The 14662-nt window shown below is 40.0% G+C and overlaps 1 protein-coding gene across 1 annotated transcript in view; it reads right to left on the bottom strand.

Annotated features, from left to right (window-relative positions):
* The window catches only part of LOC122550241 (dynein axonemal heavy chain 11-like), a 456308-nt gene that overhangs the window by 154295 nt on the left and 287351 nt on the right, over positions 1-14662 (bottom strand). Inside the window, exons 58-60 of the mRNA XM_043690997.1 lie at positions 9028-9141; positions 8026-8169; positions 6580-6762 (exon numbers count right to left, since the gene is read on the bottom strand). Of these exons, the coding sequence (XP_043546932.1) occupies positions 6580-6762; positions 8026-8169; positions 9028-9141 (441 nt within the window). The remainder of the gene's footprint in view (positions 1-6579; positions 6763-8025; positions 8170-9027; positions 9142-14662) is intronic.

Raw genomic sequence — 14662 nt, 5'->3', positions numbered from 1 at the left:
GCATATAAGCACCAATGATATAAGTAAAAAACGAGATGAGGTCCTGAAAGCAGGATTCAGGGAGATTTTAATTTTACTAACATTGATTGGGATACACTTAGCGTCAGAGGTCTCGATGGGGCAGAATTTGTAAGAAGCATCCAGGAAAGTTTTCTAGAGCAGTATATGTCCATAGTCCAACTAGGGAAGGGGCCATATTGGACTGGTGTTGGGGAATGATCCAGGCCAGGTGGTAGAAATCACAGTGGGGGGTTTCTTTGGGAATAGTGACCACCAATCTGTAAGTTTTAGAATACTCTTAGACAAGGATCAGAGTGGTTCTCAGGGAAGAGTTACAAACTTGGCCAAGGCTAATTATATCAAAATTCGGCAGGAGCTGGGAAATGGGGGCAGCTATTTGAAGGGAAGTCCTTTATTGGTCAGAGTATTGAGTCCAGGGGTTGGGAGGTCATGTTGTGGCTGTACAGGACGTTGGTTAGGCCACTGTTGGAATATTGCGTGCAATTCTGGTCTCCTTCCTATCGGAAAGATGTTGTGAAGCTTGAAAATGTTCAGAAAAGATTTACAAGGATGTTAGGGTTGGAGGATCTGAGCTACAGAGAGAGGCTGAACAGGCTGGGGCTGTTTTCCCTGGAGCGTCGGAGGCTGAGGGGTGACCTTATAGAGGTTTACAAAATAAAGGGTTTGGAGGAATATGGGCCGGGCGCTGGCAGGTGGGACTAGATTGGGTTGGGATATCTGGTCGGCATGGACGGGTTGGACCGAAGGGTCTGTTTCCATGCTGTACATCTCTATGACTCTATATGTGGGAGGCTTTCAAAGATAGGTTAAAGATAGTGCAGGATAGGCACTTCCCTTTGAAAACAAGGGTTAGGAAAGGCAAGATTCATGAACCGTGGATGACAGGAGAATTTTTTTAACTAGCCAAGAGGAGAAGGAAAGCATACATAAGGTCCAGACAGCTAAGAATAGAACAGGCTTTGGAGGAATATTGGGAGAGTGGGACCAACCTTAAACGAGGAATCAAGTGGGCTAAAAGGGGTCATGAAATAACTTTAGCGAGCAGAATTAAGGAGAATCCCAAAGCCTTTTGTTCAAATATAAGAAGCAAGAGGGAAACTAGAGAAAGGGTTGGTCCACTAAAGGATAAGGAAGGAGGATTGTGTGTCGAACCTGAGAAAATGAGTCAGATTCTCAATGATTACTTTGCATCAGTGTTCACTGAGGAGAGGGGACATGATGAATGTTGAGATTAGAGATATAAGTTTGTTTACTCTGGATCACGTTGACATAAGGAGAGAGGATGTGTTGGGCATGTTAAAGAATATTAAGGTGGACAAATCCCCATGACCGGATGGGATCTATCCTAGGATGCTGAGGGAAGCGAGAGAGAGGAAATAGCTGGGGCCCTGATATCTTTGTAGCATCCTTAAACACAAGTGAAGTGCTGGAGGATGGAGAGTTGCTGATGTTGTCCCCCTGTTCCCGATGGTTAGTAGGGATATTCCAGGTAACTACAGACCAGTGAGCCTGATGTCAGTGGTGGGAAGATTGCTGGAGAAGATACTGAGGGATAGAATCTATTTATGTTTGGGAAGAGAATGGGCTTATCCGCGACAGGTAACATGGTTTTGTGCGGGGGAGATCATGCCTTACCAACTAAATAGAGTTCTTTGAGGAAGTGACCAAGTTGATACATGAAGGAAGGGCTGTAGATGTTATATACATGGACTTTAGTAAGGCTTTAATAAGCTTCCTCATGGTAAACGAATAGAGAAAGTGAAGACACATGGTGTGCAGGGTGTTCTAGCTATGTGGATAAAGAACAGGTTCAGCAACAGGAGACAGAGAGTAGTAGTTGAAGGGAGTTTCTCGAAATGGAGAAAGATGACCAATGGTGTTCCACAGGGATCAGTGCTGGGGCCACTGTTGTTTGTGATATACATTAATGATCTGGAAGAGGGCATTGGTGGTCTGATCAGTAAGTTTGCAGATGACCCAACGTTTGGTGGGAGTAACAGAAAGCATAGTGGATTGTCAAAGAACACAGGAGAATATCGATCGACTGGAGAGTTGGGCATAGAAGTGGCTGACCGAGTTCAATCCGAGCAAATGTGAGGTGATGCATTTTGTGAAGTCTAATTCTAGAGTGAACTAGACTGTAACAGAAGCCTTGGGAAAAGTTGATGAGCAGAGAGATCTGGGAGTTCAGGTCAGCCACCTTCAGGTACCCAAAGGTGGCTGCACTGGTGGACAGAGTGGTCAAGAAGGCATATGATATGCTTGCCTTCATCAGATGGGATATTGAGTATAAGAGCTGGCAGGTCATGTTAAAACTGTACAAGACTTTGATTTGGCTACATTTAGAATACTTTATGCAAAATGTGAGAACTAAAAACTCACCAGATGTTCTCTTTTCTACTCAAGGAAGATTTCTGGAGAGGATTTGTTGGAATTTACTCTACCATCTTTAGGATAAGGAACTTAGCCAGATACAATTGCATTAAGAAGAGAAGGACACAGGGCCAGAGTGAGACAGAGCACAAGGAATAGAAAGCATGAGAGGCAAAGTGAGCAAGTTGCTTAGAAGAATACACATATATTTGCATATTCTAACCATTTGGCTGGCAGGAATGACCATGTGCACAGAATTTTCAGATGATTTATAGCCAATTTATAATGTGTACAGAGAGTCATTACTGACTTGGATTACTGACATTGCAGCTTTCCTCCAGGAACACGGGTTTGGGGTGGGGTGGGATAGGTGGTATTTAAAGAAAACATTTGAGTGAGGTATAGGTTTTGCTGTAAGTAAATCATTATTACACGTGATATAAGAGCCCAAACAATTCAGAATTCATTCATTCCATCTGGTTCTCAACTTGAATATGACCAGTTAACTTCATGAGTACAAGTTGTGCTCCATTTCACAAGCGAAAGACCAGTTTTGTAATGTGCCATACAGTGCTTTCATAAGAATCTCTAAGATGGGAACATTTTTACCTACTAAGGGATTTCAGTCGAAGAGTTCATGAGGTAGGGTCCTTCTGATTATCCAAGATCAGGGCTCTGGGTCTAGATGGCCTGATATCATCAGACATGATAATCGAAACAGTATTTTTAGTGCACACATTATCACAATGCTGTCTGTGATACAGATCACTCCCGTGCCAGCCAGAATAATTGTGTGATCCTTGAAGTTTTTATCATTAGAAATAGAAATGCTGTCCTCATTTCAGTATTAGCCATTCTGCCTATCCAAATAAAAATCAACAGTTCCTCAACTCAACTGAGAAGGTACACCCTGGTATTCCACAACGTAGAAGCAAAATGGATCATACTTTGGGACACCATACATAATACCATACTCTCAACAAATGGGAAGCAAGAGCAGGAAAATGCTAAGGTGTTCGAGGCAAACATCACTGTGATGAAATTTGTCATTGAAGCCAAGTCTGCTCTTAGTAATTACAAGGAGATCTCAGTGAGAAAACTGTGAATGGCCATACGGCCACTTGAAATAAAACACAGTTGAATGTTAGGTCTTGAGCCAGTGAGGACTGGTTACAATTTTAACAGAATATGTACATGTCTCAGTAGAAGAACAAGGATGACCACAGCAATTGCAACAACTATTAAAGCTTGACCATGCTGAGTGCTGTAGCAGATGTAGCTGCCTATATTGTTCATGTCCGACTGCTAATTCTGGCTGAAAGAATACACAACAAATCCTGATGTAGCTTCAACTGGGAAAACTTACAATCAACATAATCTTTTGAGTTGGAGGAGGTCATTAATGAATACTTTGTTTCAGTATTCACTTCTGAGAGGGATTTTGACGTTTCTGAGGACAGCATGAATCAGACTGACATGAAGAACAGGTTGATGTTAGGAAGGAGGATGTGCTGAAAATTTTGAAAAACATAAGGATAGATAAATCCCCTGGGCCAGACAGGATTACCCTAGGTTACGACAGGAAGCAAGGGAAGAGATTGTTGCACCTTTGGCAATGATCTGGAGTAGTGCCAGTTGATTGGAGGGTGGCAAATGTTATTCCCTTGTTCAAGAAAGGGATCCGGCATAATCCTGGGATTTACAGACCAGTTAGCCTTTTGTCAATGGTGGGCAAAGTACTGGAGAGGATTGTGAGAGACAGGATTTATGATTACTTGGAAAGCCATAGCTTGATTACAGATAGTCAGCATAGCTTTGTGAAGGGCAGGTCATGCCTCACAAGCCTTATTGAATTCTTTGAGGATGCGACAAAACACGTTGATGAAGATAGAGCAGTGGATGTGGTGGACATGGATTTTAGCAAGGCATGGTAGGCTTACTCAGAAAGTAAGGAGGCACTGGATACAGGGAAACCTGCCTATCAGGATACAGAATTGGCTGCCCCATAGAAGACATAGGGTGGTGGTCGATGGAAAATATTCATCCTGGCCCTTGGTGACTAATGGTATTCCGTAGGGATTGGTTCTGGGACCTCTGCTCTTTGCGATTTTTATACATGACTTGGATGAGAAAGTAGAAGGGTGGGTTAGCAAGTTTGCCGATGACACAAAGGTTCATGGAGTTGTGCAGTGTGGAGGCCTGATGTAGGTTGCAATGAGACATTGACAGGATGCAGAGCTGGGCTGATAAGTGTCAGATGGTGTTCAACCTGGAAAAGTGTGAAGTGATTCATTTTGGAAGGCTGAACTTGAATGCAGAATACAGGGTAAAAGGCAGGATTCTGTGCGTTTTTAAAAAACTGTTGGAACAATAGAAGCGGGTAAGGTCGAACTCCCACAGAACCAGGAGTTTTAGTTTTAGCTTTCTGCAGTTGCTGGGATCTTGAAGCTGGATGTGGAATCTCTTATTCCTCTCTCTGTTGCGACTAAATGCAGGGGTTCTCTTCCTGCTGCTAGATTTGCATGAGAGACAATCTATTTTACTGAATTTGCCTTTGCCAAGAGTGTGTTTATGGGATGTCACCATATTGGAACAGTTAATTAGAAGTAGTTAAAATAAATATTATTTTGTTAAGCATTTCAATAGAGTTATGGTTACGCCAATTCTCTTATTTTGTCTGTATCTTAATTATAGTGTATGAATAAACTGTGTTTTGTTTCAAGCCTGGTAGTTTGACCAATTGAATTGCTTTCAGAACACAACATTTTACACTGACCTTTAAACTAAGAAAAAGTTGGGGTCTAGACTATCTTCTTCATATGTGTTGATGGGGTTGGGTGTGGTTCATAACAACGGAACCTGATTAAAGCTCTGTACAACTAGAATACCACTTCTTCTTCATTTTTGTATTACAATGCTCAAGATAAAGGCCAACATCCTATTGCATTTTTAATAATTTTTTGTACTTGTGAATGAGCTATTAGTAAACTGACTGTACATGAACACTCAGATTCCTTTGCTCCTTCAAGCTCTTAGTATTCCAACTGAAAAGGAAATCCAATTTGCTTTCCTCCAATTCATTGAGAGTGACCTTCCCCCATTTAATGCATTTGCCATAATTTTAGCTACTCGTTTGGACTATGTTACTGATAAAGTTCTTGCTCCTGACTACATCATCTACAATGCTTCCAAATTTAGTATAATATCAAAGCACTAATTTTCACAAAAGCCATTCATTTATCTGTCGCAGAGCTTAAGCCCTACTATACATATCTGGAAAATACCACTTGCCACAGTCCACCAATCATTAAGGGTCTCATAAGCAATGCTCCTATGAATTACTAACTCAGTTTACCTTTGTATATTCTCTGCTGAGAAACTTTATCACAAATTTAGTAAGGCAACACCCAGATGTTCACCTGTCAACCATCTGCAAGAAGAAAGTGAGGACTGCAGATGCTGGAAATCAGAGTCAAAAAGTGTATTGCTGGTAAAACACAGCAGGTCAGGCAACATTTGAGGAGCAGGAGAATCGATGTTTTGGGCATAAGCCCTTCATTCTGATGAAGAGCTTATGCCAGAAACATTGATTCTCCTGCTCCTCGGATGCTGCCTGACCTGCTGTGCTTTTCCAGCAACACACTTTTCTGCTAGTGACCTCCTCTCAAAGATTTGCCTCAATTAATCAAACATTATTTAGCCTTCACATATACATATTTGATCTCTTCTATTAATTAACATCTGCCAAGTGCCTGAAGATAGATTCCATGAACCACCTCACAACTAATGTTAAACTGGCAGATTTGTAGTTACCCGGTTTCTCACTCTTCCTGAATGACCAAAGAATTTCATATTTTACTTTCCAAAAACACATTTTTTGAATACAGAGCTTTGCAAAATTATGATGAACAAATCTGTAATTTATTCACCCGACAGAACAAGATTTTACAGTTTGCCAATGGGACAACATCATTAAGTTGTTTTTAGAATTGCTGTGACCACAGGCTGTCTAAATACTTTAACTAATAGTTTCAAGAAAAAAAACCTAAATAATTCACATATCAAGCATACTCACTTTTCATAATTACAGAATTGAAAAGAAATTAATAAGTGTGATCTTATTTAAATTAATATTTGCTTTACAATATTGAAGCAGTGCAACTATGGTTAGAAAATATCTCTTACCTCATAGAATTTGATGATATTTATAACCCATGCACAGAGACCTGATGCTGCAAATGACTTTGTGCGAACCAGATCAGGATTAAAATCTGGATCCTGTAGATACTGTTCTTTTACTACTTTCAGTGAGTTTTCAGGGATATGTTCTTTATTGTAATTTATTAGAGTTTGAAGAAAGTCATCAACCTGGTGGATATAGAATAGAACTCAACTGTTATTACAATATTGATAAAGGTGTCAAACTGGTAATTACTTGACCAACTCATTTTAAATCCAAAGTATTATAATATAAATAAATGCAAAATTCTGTGGATGTTGGAATGCTGAATTAAAAAAAAAGCAAAAGGCTGGAGAAATGTAGCAGGTTTGGCACCACCTGTAGGAGAGAGAAACAGAGCCCATTGATATCTTCAGAAATGAAGACAGCTGAAAAACGACGGTTCTTACGCTTTTGATAAAAGGGGAGGAGCGAGCGGAGCACATGGTGAGAGTAGCCAGAGTGAGAAAATACAAAGGGAATACTAATGGTAGGAAGAGAGAGATCAAGGTCATAAATAGAGGAACAATGATAGGGAAAATAATCTGGTTTGGTTGAGAGCAAATCAGTGCAAACAAGACACTGCGGGTGAAGGGTGTCATCAAAATAGAGGGTAGTGTTCATGCTCTGAAGTTGTTGAATTCAATGTTGAATCCTAAAGGCTGTAAAGTGCCCAGGTAGAAAGTGAAATGCTGTTCCTCCAGCTTGCACTGGGCTTCGTTCGAACACTGCAGCAGTGATGGAAATATGAACACAAGATTTTTCACTTTAACATGAAACCTGATTAATTTATTTGCTTGTCTTTTTTTCATACTCTATTAAACATAGGACAAAAGCAGTTAAAAGTTGTATATTATTTCTCACCTGTAAATAATCAGCAGAGGACATGAAACAAAGATGGGAATATGATATAGGTACAGATGAAGTCAATATGTTACAATAAAACATTTCAGAATCAAAACAAAAATCAGGCAGGGCAGCTCCAGACTGATAAAACTGGTCCAGGTGCACAACAGGCTTTTAAAGATGACACTGGCACCTGAGATGCCAGTCAATCGTGGGGAATGGCATGTGGTAAGGTAGGACAGAAATCAGATGGGACACTCACTGTGCGGGCTCAAACTTCAATTCATGTGCCAATTTTGGGAAGAAAAGAGAAAACTTGCTTGGCCTTAGGACAAGAATCAATCCACGGAACTCAATGTAATTCAGACTTAGCCAAAAACACAGTAAGATTCCGCTGTTTGAATTTTGTTTTTAAATCAAATGACTAAGTTTTCTCCTTTAAACAATTATCTTCTATCAAATCGATGAAGTTCCTTCTTTTCGGTTTTCTAAATAAAATGTCTCTGCTAACTGTATCTAAATTACTACAACCAAGCAACAATGTTCACATCATCAAAATATTTCACCTTTCCCATGAAGACCTTAGAAGCCTTCCAACTTCTGTCTTTAGGTATTTTGCCTTTGGGAGCTAAGAGCACCATAACAGCTGCAGTAACGTTTGTGACTGCCACAGGAGGATTGGGAAAGGTTTTCAACTCTGTCAAATTCATCTAGAACAGAAACAGCAAAAAGAGTCACATTTTACAACCAATCTAAGTCCACAAGAGATCAACACTGCACTGTGACAGCATAAAAACTACTGTGTATGAATATCTCAATTTTCCACAAAAGATATTAATGTATTTTTTTTACTAGTTTTCTCAGGATATGAGTGAAGTTGGCAAGCCCAGATTTATTCATCTCTAATTGCCCTGACAAAATGGTAGATGACCCTGGTTCTGAACTGCTGCATTTCTTATAGTGGAGGCACTTGCACTGATGCTGGGTAGGAAATTCCATGATTCCAATTCCTCGGGGCGGGGGGAGGAATAGCATCTATTATAAACATTAAGTATTGCAGATGCTGAAAATCTGAAACAAAAACTGAGTGTGCTGGGGAAACACAGCATCTGTTGAATAATAAACAAAGTTAATGCTTTGAGTGCATTGGTCCTTCATCAAACCCAATGTTTTGAACAAATCGTTTATTGTCCCGGTCGGGATGATTTGAGACTTGGAGGGATGCTCCTCTGACAATGCCATTCTATTATTCTTGGTGATACAGGCCACATGCTGAATCCATTTTAAACCAAATTTTCCAGCAGGAAGCAAAAAGGATGGAGAGGTGGTGGAACCAGTCCCCCAAATTTTGTCCTAATTATTCTAACCGTCATGGTAAAGGATCCCCACACCAAACTACACACTCTACCTAAATGCTCAAAAACTGAATAACCAGACATTGCAGCAGTGATGGAAATAAGAAAGCAAAGGGCCACACAGATCCAACAATTTTTGAGACTTATTGAATGTATGTCCTCGGGTTGAAAGAGTATCATATGCTAATGTAATGCTGCTAAATGTGACCATACCTTATTTAGGGTATTCAGCGCAGCAGTTGCAGCCACTAGAGCAGGTTCAGCTTTGATAAGTTTGTCTTCACACTCTTTCTTCTTCAAAGCCACTTCTGCTTGTATTGCCGCTACCTAAAGAGAGGAATAGTATATTTAATGTTCCTTCAGTAGTATTGTCTTTGTGAGGGATAGCACCTGTGAAGGCAAATTCTTGTTTTTGAGTGCATTTTTAATTTACTCAGACTAAGTTTACATTTTCTCCATTAGATCTCATTTTCATTTCCAAGTCAGCCTTAAAGCTGTGGTGCTTCTTTTCCTTTGACACTTCTCTGCAGCATTTGAGATTTTATACTTTAATCACATCTTAAATTTTGGATTTTGACATGGATTTTGGATTAAAGCTAATTATTAATTTGTAAGTATTTCTATAGCCATTGTCCTTTGCTAAGGCTGTTTCAGTGCTCTACTTTTGCAGAACTGTTGGATTTTTATTTGCCTTTACATTTTTACAATTCTGGTAGAAAATTCTAGACTTATTCTTAAATAAGGGAAACACTCACAGATTGAGTTTTTTTTCTCTGTTTAATTTTGTTTTGGACAGCTCTATGTCAGCTTTGGATGGAATTGTTTGTTTAGAGCAGTGCTCTTGAAAAGAGGAGAATCGAGGAAAATAGGCTAGCTCAGAGCAAAGGATCACTAATCCCAAATCAGAAAATGTTGGGATAAAATTCTGAAGAGATTTATTGAAGTTTAAGGTTTAAGGTCTGGTGTGTGCTATCTCCAGGAAGAAACTATCTGTGTTTCCAATCTAGGTGCTAGAATTGTACTTAACTTGTGCCTATTGGGTATTAGGAAACTATTTGAGTACTGTAAAAGGGGTGTTTTTGGGTTCTGTTTTAGAGATTGTTTTGTTCAGAACTTGTAAAGGAGTGTTCTGCGATTAGTGGGATATTCCACTTCTACTGTGTTTACTAAATTTCAGTTTTATTGTGAAAACAAAACCAGTGAGGGATCACCTCATGAAAACCGAAACAAAACACGATCTATCAAGCCAGGTTTTCAACCTGTAATTGATTTGTCTGGTAATATCACATGGGATCATCACACTTCCTGTACTTTTCTTCATAGATGGTGAAATTGAAAATACGCAAACTGACAGCAGGAGCTGTGCTGGTAACCTTTCAATCTGTCAAATCATGCTTCTTGAACATCATGAGAAGAAACTGAAGAATTCTGCTGCATCCACAAAGGATCTAACTGTATAGTGGTTTATAAAATCATGAGCAGCATAGATCAGATGAATAGCAAAAGTCATTCCCCTAAGATAGGCAAGTTCAAAACTAGGGGACATATTTTTAAGCTGAGAAGAGAAAGATTTAAAAGGGTCTTGAGGGGAAATCTTTACACGTATGTTGAATGAACTGTCAGAGGAAGCGGTAGATGCTGGTAAAGTTACACCATTTAGAAAACATTTAAACAGATGCATGAACAGGAAAGGTTGAGAGAGAAATGAGCCAAACACAGGCAAATGGGACTAGTTTAGTGTTGGACACTTTCTTGGCATGAATAAGTTGACATGAACAGTTTGTTGCCAATCTGTATAACTCTATGACTCCATGAGGCCGTTGTTACAGTGCAATAGAGAGGGACACCATAATAGGCAGGGGTGTGTGTGCATGCACATGTGTAATAAGTGTTCTGTGCCACTACACAAATGTGGTCCATATATTCAATCTGAAAGTGAGGTGCATTGGGTGCTGTGTAAACATTAAAAAAACATTTAGTACAACTCTGGGAATAGTGCCTCTCAATTTACTGCGCACTACCACAGTGGAGCATAACACATGTAACTTTCCTCTGAATTACTCTCAGATTAAACATATATAAAGGCCACCTTGACCCCAATAACCTTGGATTTTATTCCCACCTCTTGAGATACACAGTCTATCGAGGACAATATTGCCCTGCCAAGTGGAACTGTATTTTCTTTGGTTCTATTTTCACCTATCGAATAAAGCATCAACATCCAGAGTCTCTGCTGTCTGCAATTGATGGTGGCCTAATGCATGCATGCAACTTGCAGCCCCATAATGTCAGTTGAATGGAAAGTTAGGTTTTATGTACAGTGATCATTCAATGCTGCACTTATCTACTACAACAATATGGTGAAGATTGGGAATAAACAATTCCTATGCATTTAAAAGAAATGTTTTTTAGATTAGATTCCCTACAGTATGGAAACAGGCCCTTCAGCCCAACTAGTCCACACCGACCCTCCGAAGAGTAACTCACCCAGACCCATTCCCCCTAACTAATGCACCTAACTCTACGGGCAACTTAGCATGACCAATTCACCTAACCTGTGCATCTTTGAGCTGTGAGAGGAAACCAAAGCACCCGGAGGAAACCCACGCAGACACGGGGAGAATGTCTGTTTGGAGTTTGCACAGTCACCCGAGGCTGGAATCGAACCTGGGTCTCTGGTGCTGTGAGGCAGCAGTGCTAACCACTGAGCCACCATGCCTTGTTCATTTGCAAATACATAATTGAAACCTGTTGAGAAGAAAAAGGTTTTCTGGCTATATTTCCTGCATGATTACTTTTAAAACAATTTTTAATCAATAACAATTATTTTAGCAGTAAGACAGGATTGCTACATGACAAATTATAGTTAGAACACAAATTTCAGGGACCAGCACTACTAGGTAGTCAAAGAGGGTGACAAAGATGTTTGGAGACAAGAGGTATCATCTGTTGATGTGGCTGATGAGCCTGTACAGAAATCCATGAAATCTTGTAGATATCCAATGTAACACCAGTTATCAAGCAACAAATGGCTACCTGCTACAATCTCATGTATTTCCCCAACGTAGACCTGCCAAGAGATAGTTGGAGCATTCTCTTTTGCATGACCTCCCATTGCAACTTTCAAAGCTACAGCTGAGAAAAAAAATGAAGTGAAAGATCCTCAGCATGAGATGGAGTTTAATGTGGAAAATCAAAGCACAGGAACTGCTGGAAATATACGGGGCATGAATTAAATTGGTTAGCAGGTAGGAAAGACAGATTAGGAAGAAGTGGGAGAGTAGGAATAAATATCTTGCTTTCAGAGTGAAAAGTGGGATATCCCAGGTATCAGTACTTCATCCCCAGCTATACACGAAACAAAAAATCAATAGTTTTGGATTAAGGAATTGAGTATAACCTTTCCAAGTTTACAAATAATATATAACTAATCGAAAAGGTGAATGGTGAGGAGGATATAGAGAGGCTTCAGGTTGTTTTGGACAAGTCGAGTAAACAAGAAAATACAAGGTAGATACAGTATAATGTAGATAAATGCAAAGTTGTTCACTTCAGTACGAAAAACGAAATGGCAAGGTATAACTTAAATGGTGATAGATTGGGAAGGTTGATGTATGAAAGTCCTTGTACACTGATCATTATGAACAAGCATGCAGATGCAGCAAACAGTTAAGGCGGCAAATGGCCTGTTGTCCTTCATTGTAAGAGGATTTGACTGTAACTACGTGACCTTGGTGAGAGCACACTCGGAGAATTGTGTGCAGTTTTTGTCTCCTTCCCTAACAAAACATACTTTCCAGAGAGGAAGTGCAGCCAAGACTGATACTCCAGATAGGCAGGTTTATTCTTTGAAGAGAGATTGTGTGATTGGGATTGTATTCAACAGAATTTACAAGAATGAGAGCAGATCTCCTAATAATGGATAAAATTATTATTAAGGCTGGACAGAATAAATTCAACATTTGTACTTCCACTGGACATTGGTTCCAAAGCAGGGGTTATGGTCTCAGGAAATGTGGTAGACCATTTCATACTGAGATGGGGACAAATTTCTTCACTCAGATAGTTGTGAACATGTGGAATTCTCTACCACAGAAGATTGCAGAGGCAAAGCCATTGAATATATTTAAGAACAATATAGATTCAGAAATGAGATAGCAAGAATCCAGAGAAAGCATATTCCTGTCAGGGTGAAAGGGAAGGCTGGTAGCTATAGGGAATGGATTACATTAGATTAGATTATCTACAGTGTGGGAACAGGCTCTTCAGCCCAACAAGTCCACACTGCCCCTCCGAAGAGAAACCCACTGAAACCCATTGCCCTACCCTATTTTTACCCTGACTAATGCACCTAACACTGTGGGCAATTTAGCATGGCCAATTCACCTGACTTGCACATCTTTGGATTGTGGGAGGAAACTGAAGCACCCGGAGGAAACCCACGCAGACATGGGGAGAATGTGCAAACTCCACACAGTCAGGCGGGAATCGAACCCAGGACCCTGGTACTGTGAGGCAGCAATGCTAACCACTGAGCCACCACGCCGCTCCCATCAATTTATTTCCAATAATATAAAGTGTGAAATCTATCCTGAACTGCAGCGGCCAGGCAGCATTTGAGAATATTATTTTTCAAATCAAACACCTCTGCCACCTCAGTTATATTCTCTTCCACCCTTTTCTGTTCGGCAGAAGATATAAAAGTTCGAATACACATGTGAACAGATTCGAGAACAGCTTTTTTCCCCCACTGCTGTCAGACTTTTGAATGTGCGTCTCAAATGTTAACACTGTATTTTGCACTCTGTTCTGCCATCCTGATGCCCTTTGATTGGTGCAATCTGCCTGTATAGCACGCAAAACAACACTTTTTACCATATCTCTGTACGTGTGACAACAATGAATCAAACTCAAACTCATTAAAACAAAGTGTGGCAACTTAGTGTAAGCTAAAAGCATTTATTACAATAAATACAGTTTAGCCCACTACAAGTAAATAAACAGGTTTTTAGAATAAATGAAAAGTGATTTTTAAACAACTACACAAAATCAGATGATAGTTGCATTGATTTATTCCATTGAGTCATTTAAAAAGTGTACTCCATACTTATTAAATGCTCTTATAACCAACCATTTTAAATTTATGAGTCTCTTTATTGAGTGTAATTACCTGAAAGTTGCCATGGTGGCTAGTTCCATTCAGTATTGACCAGCAGGGTAAGCATTTCACACAATGCTTTCTTTAAACAAAAGCTCAAAAGATCACAGAACCCCAGGACATAACAGCCTCAATTTTGCGAACACAGATGGGAGTATTTTGTTCGGATAACCAAATGGTTCAGATAACTAATCGAATGGCCATGGGGAGAGGCCCAAGCATTGGGACCCTGAGATCTTGTTCAGATAATCCAAAATTTGGATAACCGAGGTTGTACTGAATTATGTTACACTAATTTTGCACTTGAAAGACCCTTGCAGTAGTGAGGAACTGGGGCAGTAAATAAATGAGGAGATGGAAAAGCCATGTGAGAAAGGCACTCTCACAATAATCGTGGGGGACTTCAATATACAGGTGGACTGGGAAAACCAGATTGAGAACAGATCCCAAGAAAAGGAAATCATGGAATGTCTGTGAAATTTATTTTTGGAGCAGCTTGAGGTAAAGCCCACTAGGGAACAGGCTGTACTGGATTTAGTGATGTGTAGTGAGGCAAACTGGATGAGGGAGCTTAAGGTGAATAATGTCCCAGGGCAGTGACCATAAGCTGAAAATGTGTTGCTGGAAAAGCGCAGCAGGTCAGGCAGCATCCAGGGAACAGGAGAATCGACGTTTCGGGCATAAGCCCTT

The sequence above is a fragment of the Chiloscyllium plagiosum genome, chromosome 5, assembly GCF_004010195.1.
Source record: "Chiloscyllium plagiosum isolate BGI_BamShark_2017 chromosome 5, ASM401019v2, whole genome shotgun sequence".
Classification (NCBI taxonomy): domain Eukaryota; kingdom Metazoa; phylum Chordata; class Chondrichthyes; order Orectolobiformes; family Hemiscylliidae; genus Chiloscyllium; species Chiloscyllium plagiosum.
Note: the sequence above shows the minus strand (reverse complement) of the source record. Positions and strands in the feature narration are given on the sequence as shown.